The sequence below is a fragment of the Moschus berezovskii genome, chromosome 9 (genome assembly GCF_049115385.1).
Source record: "Moschus berezovskii isolate FMDL1 chromosome 9, NW_MosBer_1.0, whole genome shotgun sequence".
Taxonomy (NCBI): domain Eukaryota; kingdom Metazoa; phylum Chordata; class Mammalia; order Artiodactyla; family Moschidae; genus Moschus; species Moschus berezovskii.
The window spans coordinates 32,062,101-32,081,324 of NC_142468.1; the positions used below are offsets into that span (position 1 = coordinate 32,062,101).

At 40.4% G+C, this 19,224-nt stretch overlaps 1 protein-coding gene across 5 annotated transcripts in view; it reads right to left on the bottom strand.

Moving 5' to 3' along the window:
• The window catches only part of DAAM1 (dishevelled associated activator of morphogenesis 1), a 180,701-nt gene that overhangs the window by 48,809 nt on the left and 112,668 nt on the right, over nucleotides 1-19,224 (bottom strand). For all 5 annotated transcript variants that reach the window (XM_055437065.2, XM_055437062.2, XM_055437064.2 and 2 more), the window contains exons 4-6: nucleotides 8,383-8,454; nucleotides 2,775-2,869; nucleotides 258-591 (exon numbers count right to left, since the gene is read on the bottom strand). In XM_055437065.2, the coding sequence (XP_055293040.1) occupies nucleotides 258-591; nucleotides 2,775-2,869; nucleotides 8,383-8,454 (501 nt within the window). The remainder of the gene's footprint in view (nucleotides 1-257; nucleotides 592-2,774; nucleotides 2,870-8,382; nucleotides 8,455-19,224) is intronic.

Here is a 19,224-nt window from a genome sequence, read left to right on the forward strand (position 1 = left end):
ACGGATCATTAGCACTGTGGAAAGCAAAACTGCAGGTAAGAGAGGAGGACTACTGGAAATCCACAACCCCATATGACCAACTACAGAAAGAATATTCTACTCTTTACCTAAGAGGAAGGAAATACTTGAAGCCACATATGAATGCTCACCACAGGGGGAAATTTCAAGTTCGGCACCCTCCCCACCACCACCACCCATGGGCCAAGAAAGGCACCTGTCACGAGGCAGGAATGAAGATGTGGCGTGGAAGCACCCACCTGAAAGCGGGTCCTCTCGCTGGCATACTTCTGGTAGTGCAGCATGGCCTGCAGAACCTTCTTGTGGCCCCCGGGAACCAGGCACACAGCGCCCAAGATTTCCAGCACGGCCACTTTCGTCTTAATGTTCTCTGTGCTCAGACTCTGAGCAATAACATTAATACTCTCAGAATGAGCCAGGACATGAGCCCGACCTTGAGAGTTGTTCATTAGCGCCTTTATACATCCAATGAGAGAGGTATGTATTCGAGACTCTGAGGTCTCGTAGTCCATGGTCTTTAGAAAGTTGAGAATACATGACAGGCCATCCAAGTCAATGAATCTGGTTACAAACCTGTCATGAGAAGAGGAATTCTTTAATAGCCCTGAAGAGAAAAGTTTAGGCGGGTGGTGGTCAGGAGAAAGTAAGAAGATGTAGTTCCTAAAGTATCAGAAGGCTTACATTGATGAAGTCTTCTTAATTGGAGGCCTCTTCCTTGGCACAGACCCAATGGTCAGGTCTAACCAGAAGTGCGAAAAAAAATCTCCATTTGAGTTAGAAAAGATCTCAGTTGATATAAATAACCAATTAACAGACCTTATAAGCATAGGAAACCAGGAACAAGAAGACACTCAGATATCAGGTTAAAGTCATCTGCTGATCCTGTGTTAGGATAGCATCCAGTCTCCAGGCATGTTTAAGTGTTGACCACTGACTCAAGCATGCCCCACACCAATCAAAGTCAAAAAGCATCCTTAAACTCCAGGATATTTACTTGCCAAATGATAATCTATTTTCCTAAGGTTTCATAGCAAAGCCCTCCTTTTGTATGACATGCTACATGGAATCCCAATATATAAAACAAATAAAAGCAATACTTGATTACTATATACTAATATTTTTATATTTATAGCACTTGTTTCGAAGAAGGCAATGGCAACCCACTCCAGTACTCTTGCCTGGAAAATCCCATGGACGGAAGAGCCTGGTAGGCTGCGGTCCATGGGGTCCCTAAGGGTCGGACACGACTGAGCGACTTCACTTTCACGCATTGGAGAAGGAAATGGCAACCCACTCCAGTGTTCTTGCCTAGAGAATCCCAGGGACGGCGGAGCCTTGTGGGCTGCCGTCTATGGGGTCGCACAGAGTCGGACACGACTGAAGCGACTTAGCAGCAGCAGCATTTATTTAAAGTCAATCAGTGAGAATAATTCACAATGTACATCTGCAGGTTAAGCCTTTTGAAAAGTTTAAAGTAACAAAACCTAGATTACTCCAGAAATTTCCAAAGTTATTTAGCCTTGGGCATCCACTAACATCTGAGAATTCGGAACACATATACAGAGGAAAACACAGTTAGGATAGGCTAGAAAACTTCTCTCATACAACTGTATATAATTTTGGAGAAATCAGCAGATTTTTCTTATCATTTTATAGTCAAATATAGGGAATCTTTATTTTCCAGTCATTTCGCCCAACCATGTAACCAAGATCTAGCCAAGCTAGATCTTGTTCTAATGAAATGCACCTGTAAGCACGCCAGATCCTACCAAACCTTAAAGGCGTTAATAAAGGTGTGGGAGGCATACAGTAGATGATAATCCATCTTTTATAACAGTTTTACTGAGCAATAACTCACATGCCATAAAATCCATACTTTCAACATTATAATTCAGTGATTTTTAATATATTCACAGGGTTGTACAACCATGGTCACTATCTGATTTTGGAACATTTTAATTACCCCAAGAAAACCATTACCCCTTCCTAATCAATCCTAGAAGAACATTTCCCTCTCTTCCTAACCCCAGGCAACCACTCATCTTTTTGTCTCTATGGATTGGCCTTCTGGGGATATTTCATATAAACAGAATCATATAATATGTGGTCCTTTGTGTCTGGCTTCTTTCACTTTGCATAAATATTTTCAAGGCCCATCCATGTAGCATGTATCAGTACTTCATTACTTTTTATGGTTGAAAAGTATTCCATTATATAGATATAGCACATTTTACTTACGAATTCATCAGTTGATAGAATTTGGATAGCTTCCATTTCTGGCTATTATAAATAATGCTGAAATTCACATATAAGGTTTTAGGGGACATATTTTTACTTCCCTTGGCTATATATCAAGAAGGAGTAACACTGTTGGTTCATATGGCAACACAATGCTTAATATTCTGAGGAACTGTCTAGCTGTTTTCTAAAGTGGCTGCACCATTTTATATTCCCACCATCAATGAATGAGGGTTACAATTTCTCCACATCTGTACCAACACTTGTTAGTCTGCCATTTTTAACTTTAGCCATCTTCATGCCTGTCGACATCTTTTTTAATTGAAGAAAAATAATTTAGTGAATGTTCAATGTGTAAGGTCTTTCATCCACGGTTTAATTACGTGTTTTTATTTTAGGACTACCCCAAAAGTTTGGCTATTGCAGAAAAATTAAGAAAAAGGAAGGGGAAAAAAGAAAAGAGGAAGAAAGCAGAAAAGAAAGAGACAAGCAGTGCATGCTGCCTAGTAAAACATTACCTCATTGGTTTTGTCCTTAGTGCTGTCTTCAGACTCTCTATAGTTTTACTTCTCTCTTCCTCCTCTTCTTTCTCTAAAGCCAGCAAAGATTTTCTCTATGCAAAGAAAATTATAAAGTAACTTCTTTAAATTATATGTTTTAATTATGGCACAAGCAAAACAAGCCCACAGAGTACATGCTACTATCACTTTTAACACAAACAATCAAATGAGACTGTGGCTAAGATTTACTATAAGTCAGCATGGAGAGCAAAAGCAAAGAATTCCACAAATTCATTCGCTCTACCACAAGCTAGTTCTTTTGCATTTAAATAAAGTTTTAAGAAACTGTTGAGAAATCTTAGTAGAGATTGAGCTTTCCAAACACTTATATAACTAACTATTCTATAACTACATTCTGATGAAGATATTACTATTTATACTTGGTAGAAAGATTAGACTTGTAGTTAAATATAACATTCTGACAATGAAATAATATTATCACACTATCAAACAGAGGCAGGCAGCAATCTTCCCATGCTATCTCTCTCATTCCTCAGCCAAAAAGTGTAATCTTTTTCACTTTCTGTTACATCAAATTATTTTTAAGAAGAATGATTAAATTCAACTTGACACAAAGATAGTTTCTTCAGAGTAAATGCTTAAGTTTTAGAAATGATTCAACATCATTTGGAAATCAGGGTAGAGAGAGTGTGTGTGTGTGTGTGTGTGTGTTCTCCTCCTTTTCAAACTTTAACAAGGATACAAATTTCCTGGGGAAGTTAAATGTGGGCCCTGATTTGGCATATCTGAGGTGAAGCTAAAGATGCTGAGCTCCTGGCGGAGCTGATGCTGCAGTCTGTAGACTTCACTTCAAAGAGGAAGGTTCTAGGAAGCAGATCTCGGTTGATATCACAAAGTCATGAATGCTACTAAGATTCACAGACTTGTTAAAAAGTTGTTTTCATTCCTTTTACCTTGTGGTCACCTACGTGTACTAAAAGTTGTTGTTGCTGAGTCACTAAGTGGTGTCCAATTCTTTGCAACCCTACGGACTGTAGCCCATCAGGCTCCTCTGTCCATGGAATTCTCCACCCAAGAAGTTGCCATTTCCTCCTCCAGGGGATCTTCCTGACCCAGGTATCGAACCCACATCTTCTGCATTGGCAGGTGAATTCTTTATCACTGAGCCACCAGGGAGGCCTGGTACTAAACGTATCCCAAGGCTTAAGGCCCTAGGTGCCTCCACCCACAGAACCACAGGTCCCCTGCCTTCTTCCTATGTTTAACACGCGCTTCTCCAGTCTCAGTGTTTTTACCTGTTACCTATTCTGATAAAATGCATGGCTGGGAAACAGACTGGGATATTGAAGAAAACATTTGGCTCTTATTCATATGTCTCAATGGTACAGTCTCTCCCTTTCTTTCAGGACCACACATCATCAAGGGGTGACTTTACTTAATTCTTTCACATTAACAGTACAAGCATTAAGAAACTAAATGTTTCTTAATTAAGAAACTAATTAAGAACTAAAACCTAAATTTGACTTCACACTTAGGAGGGTAAAGCTCAAAGCAAACATATATTATTATCATTCATAGCAACTGAAATCAAAATCAGTAAAGTCTTGTTTCGTATACTTGAACTATTTCTGCTAAAGCTGTCCTCTTGTTAGAGATGTGCCCTGACAGCTGTCACCAGAGGATGGCAGGGGAAGAGGCTGTGTGTGCAAATAGCCAATGAATTTCTTCGTGGCTCCATGAGACCCATATCTGGGAAAATTTAGCACAAATCTAGCCAAGTACATTTAATCTCCTGTGGCACAGCTGAATTTGTTTAGACTCCCAAGCAATCACTTTGAATCCGCAGTCCAGGATCAAGACTTTTATGAACATCATTTCTTGTCACCCAAACCTCCCAAATTAAAGACTAAATACATTTCTTATTGTGGTTCATTAATACCAAATAAAGATGCACATATTTATCCTTTTAACAATCTTGGGGAAGGAGGAACCTCCAAATAAAGGCAGACTACATTAAGTCTCTTCCTAGAGGAGTTGGGAGTTTTATGAAAAGAAATTTAAATTAGAATTTCCTTTCCCAATATAAGAACTATTACTTTCATCTCAAAACAGAAGACATTATCCTCTTTTCTGTGCGTAGTACAATTGGAGTTGAATCTAAGATTGTTTATTTTATTAAGAAAATCGATTCTATGTAGATGAACCTGATATTCTAAAGTGACTTTTCAAAATAAAATAATTTATATGCAGTCTCAAGTTTTCAAGCTTCACATTTATGAAAAAGCCTAAATTTGCAGTTTTTCATAGGAAAGGGGGATATGCTTACATTTCCTAAGATGACTGCTATGCCAAACAGCCAGGATGCACCTTGGCATACACTGGACAGGCCTGTGGTGGCCTCCGTGGGTGCGCTAACTACTTATTAAATCTCTGCTCATTTGAGGAGCGGGCAAAGGACAGAGTGTGTCCTAGCAGAGGCTCCGCCGGTCAAAGCTGCTGAGGTTTACATTGGAACATGCAGGGCAGAGAGAGATGTACAAACCAGGCACAGAAAACATTCCTGGCTGGGAAAGTCTGGAAGTAAGCTTCTTTTTGAAATGTTTCACTGGTGTGAAATCAATAAGCCAACCCGCTAAGCGCACAGAACTTCATCACCTCACATCCTTGCTCCCTGAGAGTGCACGCAGAAGCCACACACCAAGAAAGTCCAGGCCCTTCTGGAACACGCTCTCCTTTTATTAAACTGTTTTTCACTCTTTAAAAGCCAACAGATCACTCAGGGGTCCTTTAAAGAACAAAGAATTCTTGTTACGAGGCTTCCATAAAGTCATGGCACTTGTTCCATAAAGGGCTTCACAGACCAGTAAGTGCTGCGGTTCTCAACATGGACTGTTTATCAGACTCTGCAGATGCTTGTACCACCTCAGAAAAGCCGGGAGGTGGGTTGTGGGTGGGATTTCCAGGCCTCTTCCACAGTGATAAAAGATTTAAAAAACCTAGTCAGTGAGAGGCAAGCTGGAAAGGAGTCTTTGAGCTGATAGGCTTGACTGATAGGCTTAAATTCCAGCTCTACCACTTCCAAATGAGATGACCTTGGGCAAGGTAACCTTTCTCCGAATCTCAGACTCCTTATCTATAAGCAGCGCTTAGAGTAGAGGGTGCTTGTAAGGACTTAAAACAGCATGTAAAGTGCCTGTTAGTCTGCCTGTCACATGACACACACTCAATAGCAGCAGCCGCTGCTGGTGCTGAAGACAATGGATGATGATGATGTGGATAAACACCCCTTCAACAATTCCCAAAGCAGAGCCAGAGAGCCTAGCTGCCAAGCCAGGAAAGGACCGGGAGGACTTATGTGCCTTTCCAAGTCCCTAGGGATGATGTCTCAGAATTTCCGTTGTGAGGAATTCTCCAGAGAGGTTAGCAAGACCTCTAAGGAGGCAGTGGCCACTTAATAGGGTGAGAAAAACAGAAAACTTAGCAAAGGGTTTCTGGTCTCATCAGACCTCCTTGCTCCTTTATAGATGCAGAAGTGTTGAGGGCTCATTATTTCATCAATTGTTATAATGCCTTTACCCTTAACCCTGAAAAGATGCTAGCTTTGTGCTTCAAGGAGCAGAAGAAAGCTTTGCTAGGTGTTTAACGCATTTGTCATTGTTTAGTCGCTAAGTCTGACTCTTTGTAACCCCCCATGGAGCCCCCGCCAGGATCCTCTGTCCTTCACTGTCTCCCAGAGTTTGCTCACACTCATGTCCACAAAGAAGAGCAAAGTCACTGATATTTAAGGGTCTGGAGATACTCTTGGAGAGGGCTTTAGACTAGGAAGCAAGTATAATTGAAATAGATCATGTGTGAATTGTAGCAAAAGGTAGTCCAAGGATCTGGATGAAGGAAAAGGGAGGCTCTCGAAGAAGTGCTACAAACTGGCACATCAGGGATCTTCTAGTACAGGAAATAAGCCAGGCCAACTCCAGACAAGGCGTGGAGTAAGTCACTAAAGGACAGATTAACCGAACTGCCCTAAAAGTTGAAGAAAGGAAAAAAAACCCAGTTATTTAGTACTTCTCTGCTCACAGAAGTGAATACATTAACAAAGGAGCAACTTTCCATGTTAGACATCAAATAAGGCTGACTTAATTAGAAAGAGAGACAGCCTGCCTGACAGCTCTTTTTTTTCCCTAACAGCCAAGAACAAGACTTCAGAAATAACCTTTACGTGCAGGAAATGCAAATGGCTCTGTATTATTATTGCTCAGGCGGATGGAGAGAAAATCCCTGAAGGCCCTCACAAGCCTCATGTTCTGTTAACACATTCATATGAATGCTGAGATCACCCTTTTCTCATCATTGTGTCAGATGCCTGGTAGAAGGATTTCGTGGTTACTTTCTGTTCTTTTCTGCTGTGCTTTTAGAGAAACCCTTGGGGCAAAAGCTCATGCAGTTTCTTCTATAATTTATACAGCTCTATTCACATGTACCAGGCTGTTTATTTTATTCATGGTGTGACAGCAGAAGAAGCCTCATCAAAGGAAAAGCTAGGAAAGAGGAAGTTACGAAAAGTCAAGGCCTCTGAAAGTTTAGCAGAAGTGTGACTGATTCACATATTCTAGTCAGTTTTTAACTTTTTTAGCAGCAGCAAAATATTAGACAATCTAGAATGTTTGCTCTAAGTGGTAAGAAATGAATTCTCCCCAAGGACCCTGTGGACAGGAGGAAAGGGAGAAGTAGAGAAAATATTATGGAAGTTGTCATCTGCTTGAATGGAATAAACTCAAAGTTGAACCTGACAGATACACTCTTAAATCAGAAGTGTGCCCACGGAGGCAAAGACTGCTCTGCTGTGGGAAACCTCCAACTTTTATCAACGTGGACAGGATTTAAGCTATTAAGACTCAAATGCTGATGATGTGTTTTCTGCTGTGTATCTTTGCTGATCCCTCAAGCAGCTCAAAACTCTGACACTGCAGAGCTATCCATGTGCCTGGAATGTGCATTTTAGACATTGAGAACACCTTTTTAGCAATTACTAAATAAAAAATCCACCTACTAAAGGTTTCCCAAGGACATCTCAGAATTATTACTATTATGCCTTTTCATTAAGCCACCTATTTAATGAACTTTTAAAAATTATTTATATGAGTAAAACAGTATTTTGGTACCCTATAAGACCAAGAACCTAAGAAAGCCCTCAGTTTTAAAAAACAGGGGAGGGGGAAGAGAACAGTGAAGGGATAGTTTCATTGTACTATTTCTAAATGGTATTAACATTTAGAATGGTGTTGCCCTATCCAAGTTCCACATGACTGATAAGACCAGTTGCAAGTTAAAGCTGAACAGAAGCCAGATTTATGATTACATTTCCTCCAATAACATTAAACTCACTTATATTTTAGTATGTGCTGATTTTATGTAAAACATACTGGAAAATAATCATTTTGCCAAGTACCACTCATGCCTCCCCTTTCTCCCCCAACATTGAACATTTGGAATGGACTTTGGAGAGATAATGATATTTGGTAGTTCTTAAGTGAATTTATTATGCAACTGCATGCTTTGTACTAAACTTGCATTTTAAACTGTGTCAGAGAACAGAAAGGATACCTACAGCAGCCATGGAATTGAGCTGATCAATGTAGAACTCAGGCCAACTTGTTGCACCCTTGTTTTCTTCCTGGTCCTAAAGAGACAGAAAAAAAAAGTGATATACCACCAGATATACACAATGGTCACAAAAACATCAGACTTCCAGCGCCTCTAGACAATGGCCCACACAAACCATTAGAAGACATGGAGATGTAAGGTATTTGTCTTTTAATGTTGGCTTTAGATCACCAGACTGTCCCTTTGACCGGGGTGGTATTCCTGATCCAATCTCCGCAGATAGTGCTGAAGTCAGAATTAGGTGTGACAAAGGCACGTTTTCTGAACCAGGGAGCAAGCAGGGATGAAATGAGAACTTAGCCACACACAGTTAAGAATATGCTGTTTTCCTTCAGGGGAGCAGTAACGTTGGGTAGGGGACTGTGTTTGTTGCAAGGACAAAGGACCTCTACGTTCTGTGTGGCGCTAAAGACACTACTGCCAGATTACACGTCTGGATGAAACTCACAAAAGAGGGGAAGTCGTCTTTAAAAATGACCGTGGGATTTGGCCAGTTGTTAACTAGACTTTTGCAGTTAGTTTATTCAGGCTCCAGCAGACAGTAAATATTTTGAAGAAGGGTCTCATTTGATGTGACCAAAACTAGGTACTGCTTCAGATGAGGAGGTAAAATAAAGCCCAACATCGGATGGAAGGCAACAAAATGAACACACATTAGTCTCAGGTCCAGCTTTTATACCATGACAGCTTGTGAGTTTGAGAAAATGTAATGGAAGAAAATATCTGAGCTGAAGAGAACTGAAACCCAAGGAATTCAGGAATCCATTCCTAAATCACTGCATCTTACAAACCAGGGTGGCTTGAAGTCAGCACCAGAGTCCCTAGGGCTTCTGTGGATGGAAGATCTTGGTCAACCTGAGCCCCCACGTCCCCCCAAAATCAGGTGACTGTGGCCTTTTTCCCCTTAGAGCCTCAAGTCCACTTGAAGATGGCCTTGTGGTGAGAGATTTCCATGCAAACCTGTACGGGTCAAGTCATTCTGTGTGTCAAAACAAACCTGAAGGGGAAAATTCCAGTTCTTCTCTAGCTTCACATTCAGATAGCACCTTAGTACAGTTGATACCTCTCGTTTCCATGGAGAAGTGCTGGTCTAGGCACTCAGAGCTGTCCTGGACAATGAAGGAGCTACTACTACTTACTGTGTCTGGATCCCCATCCTCGGAATAATGGCTTCAAGGTAGGGTTATTAATTTCAGTCCTATACTTTACTTAAAAGAAACAAACTTTCTCTAAACAAATCTTTCTAGGCAGATCTACTCTGGTGAGATAAAAGAAACAATTTCAAAACTCCAAGTAGTCACAAGTAGGGGGCAAAGTAACTGTTGTTCACAGTGCCTTAAAGGCTGGTAGTAACTGATATCCAAACTCAGGGAGTTGCATGAATTTCATCTGGAGATTGAACAAGCCAGATGACGGGACAAAGGCTATAGCAGAGGCTTTGAAGTTGGACTGGATTTCACTTTCATGGCTTTTAAAAGCTAAGGAAATTTGATGAGTTTTTAGAACAGCCCCTGATTATTATTGAACATGTTAATAAAACAGCTACAATGGGAGTATAAATGCTGAACCCTTCTCTCCTCTTAAAATGATGTATTAAAGTTAGCAAAACCCTACTGCTACCAAGGTATTCAGCAAGCCAAAACCCACAGTGATATTCAATGGTATTTGAACCTATAAAATGAAATAGAAGGCGCCAGATCTTTCTATTGCCTCAAACTAGGGCAAATTTCCAAAACTACAACAAAATCACGTCCCACGTCTGGGGTCCCATGACAGACTGCTGCAAGTTTAACATTCATGGTTACAGAAGGGAGATCATTTTAGAAGTTTAAGATTAATGCACAGAGAAAACTCTTTATACTTTGAAAATGCTTCTAAAATAATGTAAATGGATTAAGAGTAGATCTAGATTCTGCAGTCAAAATTAGGGGAAGAAAGTTTCATTTTTATTTTACATGCCTCAGCGCTGAGAAAATCAAATGAGCTAATGTATGTGAAAGCTTCTCGTAAAAACACAAAGTGTTATCACTATATTCCCAGCAGGGTGATCCTCAGAGTCCTTCATTTTAGCAACGCATCTTCAGTTTCCCCTGTGTAATTCCCTGGTGCTCTACAGACGTGTGTGTGCTGCAGTAGCCAAGACAAACTCATACCTATGAACCAAATCTCCTGCTCCTTTGTGTGGCTGCTGGAGTCTCCAGTGATACAGAGACACAAGCCAGAAGGAGCTGAATTTAATTTTTCTCCGAGGTCCCCTAAAGAGCATTGGATGTGAAGACTTGCCAAGGGGAAGACTTTCTCCTAAGAAGTCCATGAAAGGGATCACTGATGGAAGGGTAACTTGTATAATATTCCTGGAAGGAAACTGAGTCCTATGCATTACCAACCTCTAACACATATTATTCTTTGAGCCATCTGTTTTTGTTCTATACAGTTGTTCTAGAGAAACAAGTGGAGAAATACACAAGCCTGTACAAACTGTATCACTGTATTTGTAATGGAAGCAGCAGCAATATCCTAACACATACAGAGCGTCTTCCCATGCATCAAACACTGTGCTAAGCACTATGATCTTCATTTAATCTACCCTGTGAGGTAGCTGTCATCACACTCATTTTGCTGAAGAGGAAACAGAGGCAAAGGGAGTACAGATGAGTTGCTAAAGGTCGTCCTGCTGGAAATTCAGTGGCAGTGAGAAGAATCATGACAACCTCTTGTCCTAAAACGAGACCTCAAATTAATCACAAGCAATACACATTGAGTGCAAAGCTGCTCTTTCACTCTTCACCACTTCACTGTAAGAGACTCAAATATGATTAGCAGATGAAAATGAGTTCACCTTTCCCTAAACCTTAGTGCTACTTTTTGCTACATTCAACATTTGTGATATCATTCTAAGGTCTGCTGTCTTACCCGGGCTACCTCTGAACCTTCTCTCCAGGCTTTCTGTGGGAACTCTTCTGCTCCTCTGCCAACACCTCATCTATCTTTATATCTGTGCATGCAGACAGCACCAAGAAGCTTTTCCCTAACCTGTTATCCTGTCTGTTACACACTGCATGTCACAGTCTGTCTTCATGGAGACGTCTCAAGAGCTGCTGAAGATGAGCCCATGGCACTGACCACCTGTAGACACTGAAATTATAAACAAAACCATCCCTAAATGATATACATCTAACCCTACTTGTGGCTACCTACTTCACTGATTCCATGATATTGCCTTCATTTTATTCTTTAAAAACACTGCTTTCCCCCTCTCTTTTAAAACAGATAGTAGGTAACTCTTAAAAACACTTAGAGAAGACTGTCCTATGTGAATACAAGTTGCAGCAATCACATTAAATGCTCTCTTAATTCTACGTACAGAATGGATAATTCATATTAATATATTAATATCCAGCTTTGTTTCCTCTTGAAAACATAATAAGCATTTAAGTTATATGTCTATCTTTAGAAGGTCTATTAGATAATCTATTAGATATTGAATTGGTATAAACATTTTATGTTCTTAAATTGTACACTGATAATTGGTTTCCAAGATTATTTGCAAACATCACTTATATTCAGAGTTGGTATGGTGGAAAAATGACCAGATAGGCCATGCAAAGACGAGATTCAAGAACTTACTTGTTGGTTTATTCAATTAGCACCTACTGTTAAGCCAGTACTCTTGCCTAGAAAATCCCATGGATGGAGCAGCCTGGTAGGCTGCAGTCCGTGGGGTCGCTAAGGGTCGGACACGACTGAGCGACTTCACTTTCACACATTGGAGAAGGAAATGGCAACCCACTCCAGTGTTCTTGCCTGGAGAATCCCAGGGACGGGGGAGTCTGGTGGGCTTCCGTCTATGGGGTCACACAGAGTCGGACACGACTGAAGTGACTTAGCAGCAGCAGCAGCAGCTAAGTCTGAAGATCTTCGGGTCTTGTTTTTCTTCTGTTCAAATTAAGAGGTGAGACGACTTTTCAAAGCACCTACAAGCTCTAAGATTCTACATGACTCTAATAGTGAGATGTTATGTGAAACATCATTTGTTATTATTAATATATTTAGAGTGCTCAATTTCTAAAGTCAATAATTTAAAAAATTATGTTGTTCAGTGACTCAGTTAACCTTTAACTTGGAACAGCTACTTTCTTTCTAAGGTAATTAGAGGGGGAAAATCTCAACATTAATTATTTTATTATTTCTCTAATCCAACTCATCCTATTTCCTTAGTAGCTTGATAGGCATCAATAAGAGTGTATTCATGGACAAAATTTCTTGCTGGATGGACATTCTGCCTTTGCTTTCAACCTGCATTGAATGCAGCTTTAACCTTTTCTTGGTTTTCCACTTTGCTCCTACAATCTCAAATTCTAAACAAACAAACTCTTCGCTAGAAAAGGGAACCTGTACAGTGCAAAGGACCTTCAAGAACATTGAATTTTTTCTTTTTTCTTCTTTTTTTATAAGTCAGGCTCTAATCAACCAACTCATTTAAAAGGTAAAGAAATACATAGTCTATTTCTAACTTCATTTACAACCGGCACATTTTTCACTCCATATCGCTGGTCAGTGGCTACTAAAAATAAAAAAAATTCAAGAGATCCTCCCCAAACCTCTTTAAATGCTCAACAGTGCATTTGCTTTTCTCAGTATCACTTTGCCCAGAAGAATTAAATCTGCATTATTTATTTGTTGACACTTCTGTCTCTCACTTCACTATCATCTCTCTCTCAATCCAAGCTGATTGTATTCCACTTCTACCACCATCAACAGACAGGCATTTGAATCCTCAAACATTCACTACCTTAAATGATTTTTAGTGGGAAAGGTAAGTAATTTCTGTGTGTGACTCAGATTTAGTTTCCTTTTCTGTAAAAGTGGTGCCTACCTCATAGGGTCATTGTAAGGATTTAATAAGTTAATTAAAAAGTGAAAGTGAAAGTTGCTCAGTCATGTCCGACTCTTTGCTACCCCAAGGACTGTACAGTCCATGGAGTTCTCCAGGCCAGAATACTGGAGTTGGCAGCTGTTCTCCAGGAGATCTTCTCTAGGGGATCTTCCCAACCCAGGGATTGAACCCCAGTCTCCCACATTGCAGATGGATTCTTTACCAGCTGAGCCACCAGGGAAGCCCAAGAATACTGGTATGGGTAGCCTATCCCTTCTCTAGCGGATCTTCCCAACCCAGGAATCAAACTGGGGTCTCCTGCATTGCAGGGGGGTTCTTTAGCAGCTAAGCTACCAAGGAAGAGCTCTGGGAACTGGACACACAGAAAAGTTCAACTTATGTTAGCTAGGATGATAATGATACTGTTTCAGGATCTCTAGCTATGGCCATTCTAAGTCCCTGTTACTAGGGCTACAAAAATTTGTAGCAGTCTGAACATAAATTTTGACAGTAATTGTTCATATTTAAAACACACATAGTCTTTGTAAGTCTATTCAGGAATTTAGCCTATGATTACACTTGCACAGATATATATTACAAAATTTGTTTCACTGCAGAACTGTTTGAATTAGCAAATAAAGTTAACAAGTATATGAAAGGGAAGTGGTTGAATAAACTACTTTGTAGCAGTAGCAAAGAATGAAGTAGAGCTGACCAAGTAGGGACTTCCCTGATGGTCCAGCGGTTAAAATTTCACTTTCCAATACATGAGGGTGTGGGTTCAATCCCTAGTCAGAGACCTAAGATCCCACACACCTTGTGGACAAAAATAAAAAACCAAAACATAAAATATACACAATATTGTAACAAATTCAATAAAGACTTTAAAAACAGGTCCCCATCAAAAAAAAAAAAAAAAAAAGACCAAATATATTATGGAGGGAAAAGTGATTCAAAATATGATCTCCAATCTATAGAAAAAATATATACACTACACACGAACATTTCTGGAAATAGACATAATAAAATGCAATAACGGCTACCCCTGGAAAAACAGTGGAAACAGTGTCAGACTTTATTTTTTTGGGCTCCAAAATCACTGCAGATGCTGATTGCAGCCAGGAAATTAAAAGACGCTTACTCCTTGGAAGGAAAGTTATGACCAACCTTGATAATATATTAAAAAGCAGAGACATTACTTTGCCAACAAAGGTCCGTCTAGTCAAGGCTATGGTTTTTCCCGTGGTCATGTATGGATGTGAGAGTTGGACTGTGAAGAAGGTTGATCACCGAAGAATTGATGCTTTTGAACTGTGGTGTTGGAGAAGACTCTTGACAGTCCCTTGTACCGCAAGGAGATCCAGCCAGTCCATTCTAAGGGAGATCGATCCTGGGTGTTCATTGGAAGGACTGATGCTAAAGCTGAAACTCCAATACTTTGGCCACCTCATGTGACGAGTTGACTCACTGGAAAAGACTCTGATGCTGGGAAAGGTTGGGGGCGGGAGGAGAAGGGGACGACCGAGAATGAGATGGCTGGATGGCATCACCGACTCTGTGGACATGAGTTTGAGTGAACTCCGGGAGTTGGTGATGGATAGGGAGGGCTGGCGTGCTGTGATTCATGGGGTCGCAAAGAGTCAGACACGACTGAGCGACTGAACTGAACTGGGTAGCAGGGTAGTAGAAAAAGTCTTTTATTTATAAACTTCTGTACAATTCACACTTTCATTTTACTAAGAACAAGGGCTATTTTCACAATTAAAATAGAGTTTGAAAGCATCAGTTTGAAAGTTTTGTTAGGACAAGAGCTCTGCTTTTTCTAATGTTCTGTGTTACATGAACTATATCCGGTCAAGACTGTGCAACATTTGGGGTGTGTCTGTTCTCCATCACCAGGGCACCCTTCTGCCCCCTACAGAAAATTATTTTACAACATTTCTCTAATTATTTCTTCTTACTGGATTTTCTATTTCTGTTAACCCTAATATCAGCTACAGACAAAGAAATTGTGTGATCTGGGGTAAGGTTTGAGTACCTGAAGCATGCTAACACGTTCTAAATTTCCACACTTATTATGTTGCAATTCTTGGTAGTATCAGAAGTCTTTAGTGATATAAGTGGGTCTCAAAGTGCAGTTTAAGTATTAAGTCTTAATGTAAAGAATATTTCTTTCGAAATTACCACAGGACAAATTTTTAATAGGCTCAAGTAACAATATGTAAGAACTGGTATTGTTTTTTAAGATGCTCTTAGAAGGCCCAAAATAGGCTGTGCAAAGGTCAATCAATTGTAAAGGACACACTCTGTGGTTGTTCCCTAGACCACAAATCACAGACTGAAGCAACATGCACTTGGCCAACTAAAGCCATAAATCTCCATTCAGTTACAAACCCATGAGGTTCTTGGATAATACTTGGTAGGAAAGAAAGACACTCACCATTTAGACTGGCTAAAAATCTTCTAGTGATACACAACAGTACCATCAACTGAAAAACAGTAGTGCTATATTAAGGTTTAACTAAACGAATCTCAATAGCAGAAAGGTACTACTTCATATAATACAAAGTAAACTTCATTCTGACGATGTTCATTATAGGACAAAGGCAACTAAATATTAATAAAACCTGTTCCATTTTTTAAAGAAAATGCTATTAGAAAACATGTTAACTATGATCACACAGGTTCAAGAAATTCTATCCCTTCTTAATGATCAAAATAGTCACCTGTTGCATTGAATTGTCATTCCTATTCTGGATTTAATGGGCTCAGCCCCATGGACTAAACAATACAACAGCTGTTAAATAAATTCACTCTATACCTAGAATTTTTATAGAATTCTAGGCAGAAAGGGCCAGACAGGTCAAAATTTTATTCTTTAGGTGTGTCTCCATGGTGTGTGGCATCTATTAAACTCAAATGAATGATAGGAAACAGATACCAATGTGGGCGAGAGGAAGAGCAGGTAGGATGGAAGAGGGGAAAACATTTTGTGGACAGCCTTGCTAATAAGTTCTGCTATCTGGATGAAGCACAAGCTGGAAACAAGATTGCCGGGAGAAATATCAATAACCTCAGATATGCAGATGACACCACCCTGATGGCAGAAAGTGAAGAGAAACTAAAGAGCCTCTTGATGAAGGTGAAACAGGAGAGTGAAAAAGCTGGCTTAAAACTCAACATTCAAAAAACTAAGGTCATGGCATCCGGTCCCATTACTTCATGGCAAATAGATGGGGAAACAATGGAAATGGTGACAGACTTTATTTTCTTGGACTCCAAAATCACTGCAGATGGTGACTACAGCCATGAAATTAAAAGACACTTGCTCCTTGGAAGAAAAGCTATGACAAATCGACTGCATATTAAAAAGCAGGGATATTACCTTGCGGACAAAGGTCCATCTAGTCAAAGCTATGTTTTTTCCAGTAGTCATGTACAGAAGTGAGAGCTGGACCATAAAGAAGGCTAAGCACCAAAGAATCGATCCTTTTGAACTGTGGTGTTGGAGAAGACTCTTGAGAGTCCCTTGGACTGCAAGGAGATCAAACTAGTCAATCCTAAAGGAAATCAGTCCTGAATATTCATTGTAGGGGCTGATATTGAGGCTGGAGCTCCAATACTTTGGCCATCTGATGTGAAGAGCCAACTCACTGGAAAAGACCCTGATGCTGGGAAAGTTTGAAGGCAAGAGGAGAAGGGGATGACAGAGGGCAAGATGGTTGAATGGCATCACTGACTCAATGGATATGAGTTTGAGCAAGTGCTGGGAGATGGTGAAGGACAGAAAAGCTTGGCATGCTGTAGTCCATAGGGTTACAAAGATTCAGACACGACTGAGTAACTGAACAACAACAATCTTTCCCTTCTAGCTCAACAGCACTAGTATAATTAGCATCTTCTTAAAGGATGGCCATGAAGTATGGAACAGCCAGCCTTTTCTGTAAAGGGCCAGATCATACATATTTTAGGCTTTGTAGATCACACAGTCTGCTGCAACTACTCGATTCAACTCTGCCTTTGTACATGCAAAAGCAGCGATGGCGGTAGTGGTTTGGTCACTAAGTTGTGTCCAACTCTTTGTGATCCTACGAACTGTAGCCTGCCAGGCTCCTCTGTCCATGGGACTTCCCAGGCAAGAATACTGTATTGGGTTGCCATTTCCCTCTCCAGGGAATCTTCCTGACCCAGGGATTGAACACATGTCTCCTGCTTGGCAGGCGCCCCAGGTGGCTCAGTGGTAAAGAAAGCAGCTATAGATAACACTTAAAGAGAGTGGGCCCTGCCATGTCTCAGTAACACTTCATTTACAGAAACAGGCTATTGGCCAGATCTGACCCATGAGCCATGGTTTGCCAACCTCTGTGCTAGATTAAGCTCGACTCTTAAGAGGGTGGGAGTACATCAAAATTCGGAAAATTCTTACTTGACCACCAACTGTTTTCCATGCTTTCTCCTCTCCTCGAAGCCACTCTATGTCCAGTAAACCCCAGTTTAAGTTTGGATTAGCACATAAACTGTGTGGGATTCACCCAGTAATGTGCATTTTTGCAAGAGATGGAACAGACCCTGAAAAGTCTACCTTCTTACCAAGCCTGCTGCTCCCTGAAATCTCATTTTTTAAAAACAGCACAGAATCATTAGGTCTTTTAAATCCTGATATTTGCCTCCAACTCCTCCCCTCTTGCTCTTTCATCAGGAAAAGAAAACCCAGTAGGTCCACAAACTTGCATTCCTGAGACAGTTGCTTTACTCAGTCCTTCCAACCCTCACCTCCGATCCCTAGCAGTGGGCTGAAACTATATCCTATGTCTGATATTTGCCAAACTCAGGCAGTTGGTTTCAAACAGTAATTCCTATGTTGTCACAGTTCAAGAGAGTCATGTGGTTCCTGGGACTGCCAACCCTGGTTACATTTTTTGGCCAGGGCCACAATTACACATCAAATGTACATGCTGCCAAAATCCGGTTGGGCCCACACAAGAATGATTACAGAAAAGCAGCTTCTTCATCCACCAGGAAATCCAACACCTCCTCCTGAGCCTCAGAATGTCAGTCATTTTCTAGAAAGACTGGAGGGTGACTCGCCATAGCAGTAGCTTTCATATTTAGCATTTAGAATCACAGGAGAAGAGCAAACTTTCTTCTTCATTTCTCCTTATGCTATAAAACATCTGCATGTTTTTAAGGCAAGCCATCACGTAATTATATAGCTATGTCTTTGACCCTGGAGAGACCCTAGTTTGAGTTTCTTCTCACAGGGATTCCTTACAGAAGGTCACCGGCAGGTGATCGATCATGTGTTCTCTGAGAGAAGGCTTCAAGGGCCCAGAGTTGTTTGGAACCAGTATTCTCACTGACTGTCAGAAAACTCACCTCATTCTGAATTGGCAGATGTCTCCTTGTAACTCCAAGAACTTGTTGGGCTTAGTTTTGCCCTTGGGAACTATACGGACTAAGTCTAATTTCTCCTACGAGCAATAACCCAGCAAATATTTAATTGATTCAAAAAAAAGCTATTATGTCCTCCCAGAGTCATCTCCTAACCAGGCCAAAAGTTCTCCAGTGACTGAATAGCAAACATTTATCTTCAATTCATAAAAAAAAAAAAAACCCTCAAATTTTCCATACGTTCATCACACTCTCATGTCTGCTACTTGGAAAAATAACTCCAATATAAGCCGTCTGAATTCCTATGAAAGGGATGTGCTTGTCAGTGATGCTCAACTCTACACAGTCTCTACTGAGAGGGCACCTGAGACACATATCTGAGCAAAATGAATGTCTCTGCAAGAGGAAAGAGAACAAGCTCTTGCTTTCCTGATAAGTCACAAGAAGTGACATTTTTGATTTAGAATAAAAGATACATAAAACAAAGGTAAACATGGACAGTCTGTATTTTATCAAGTG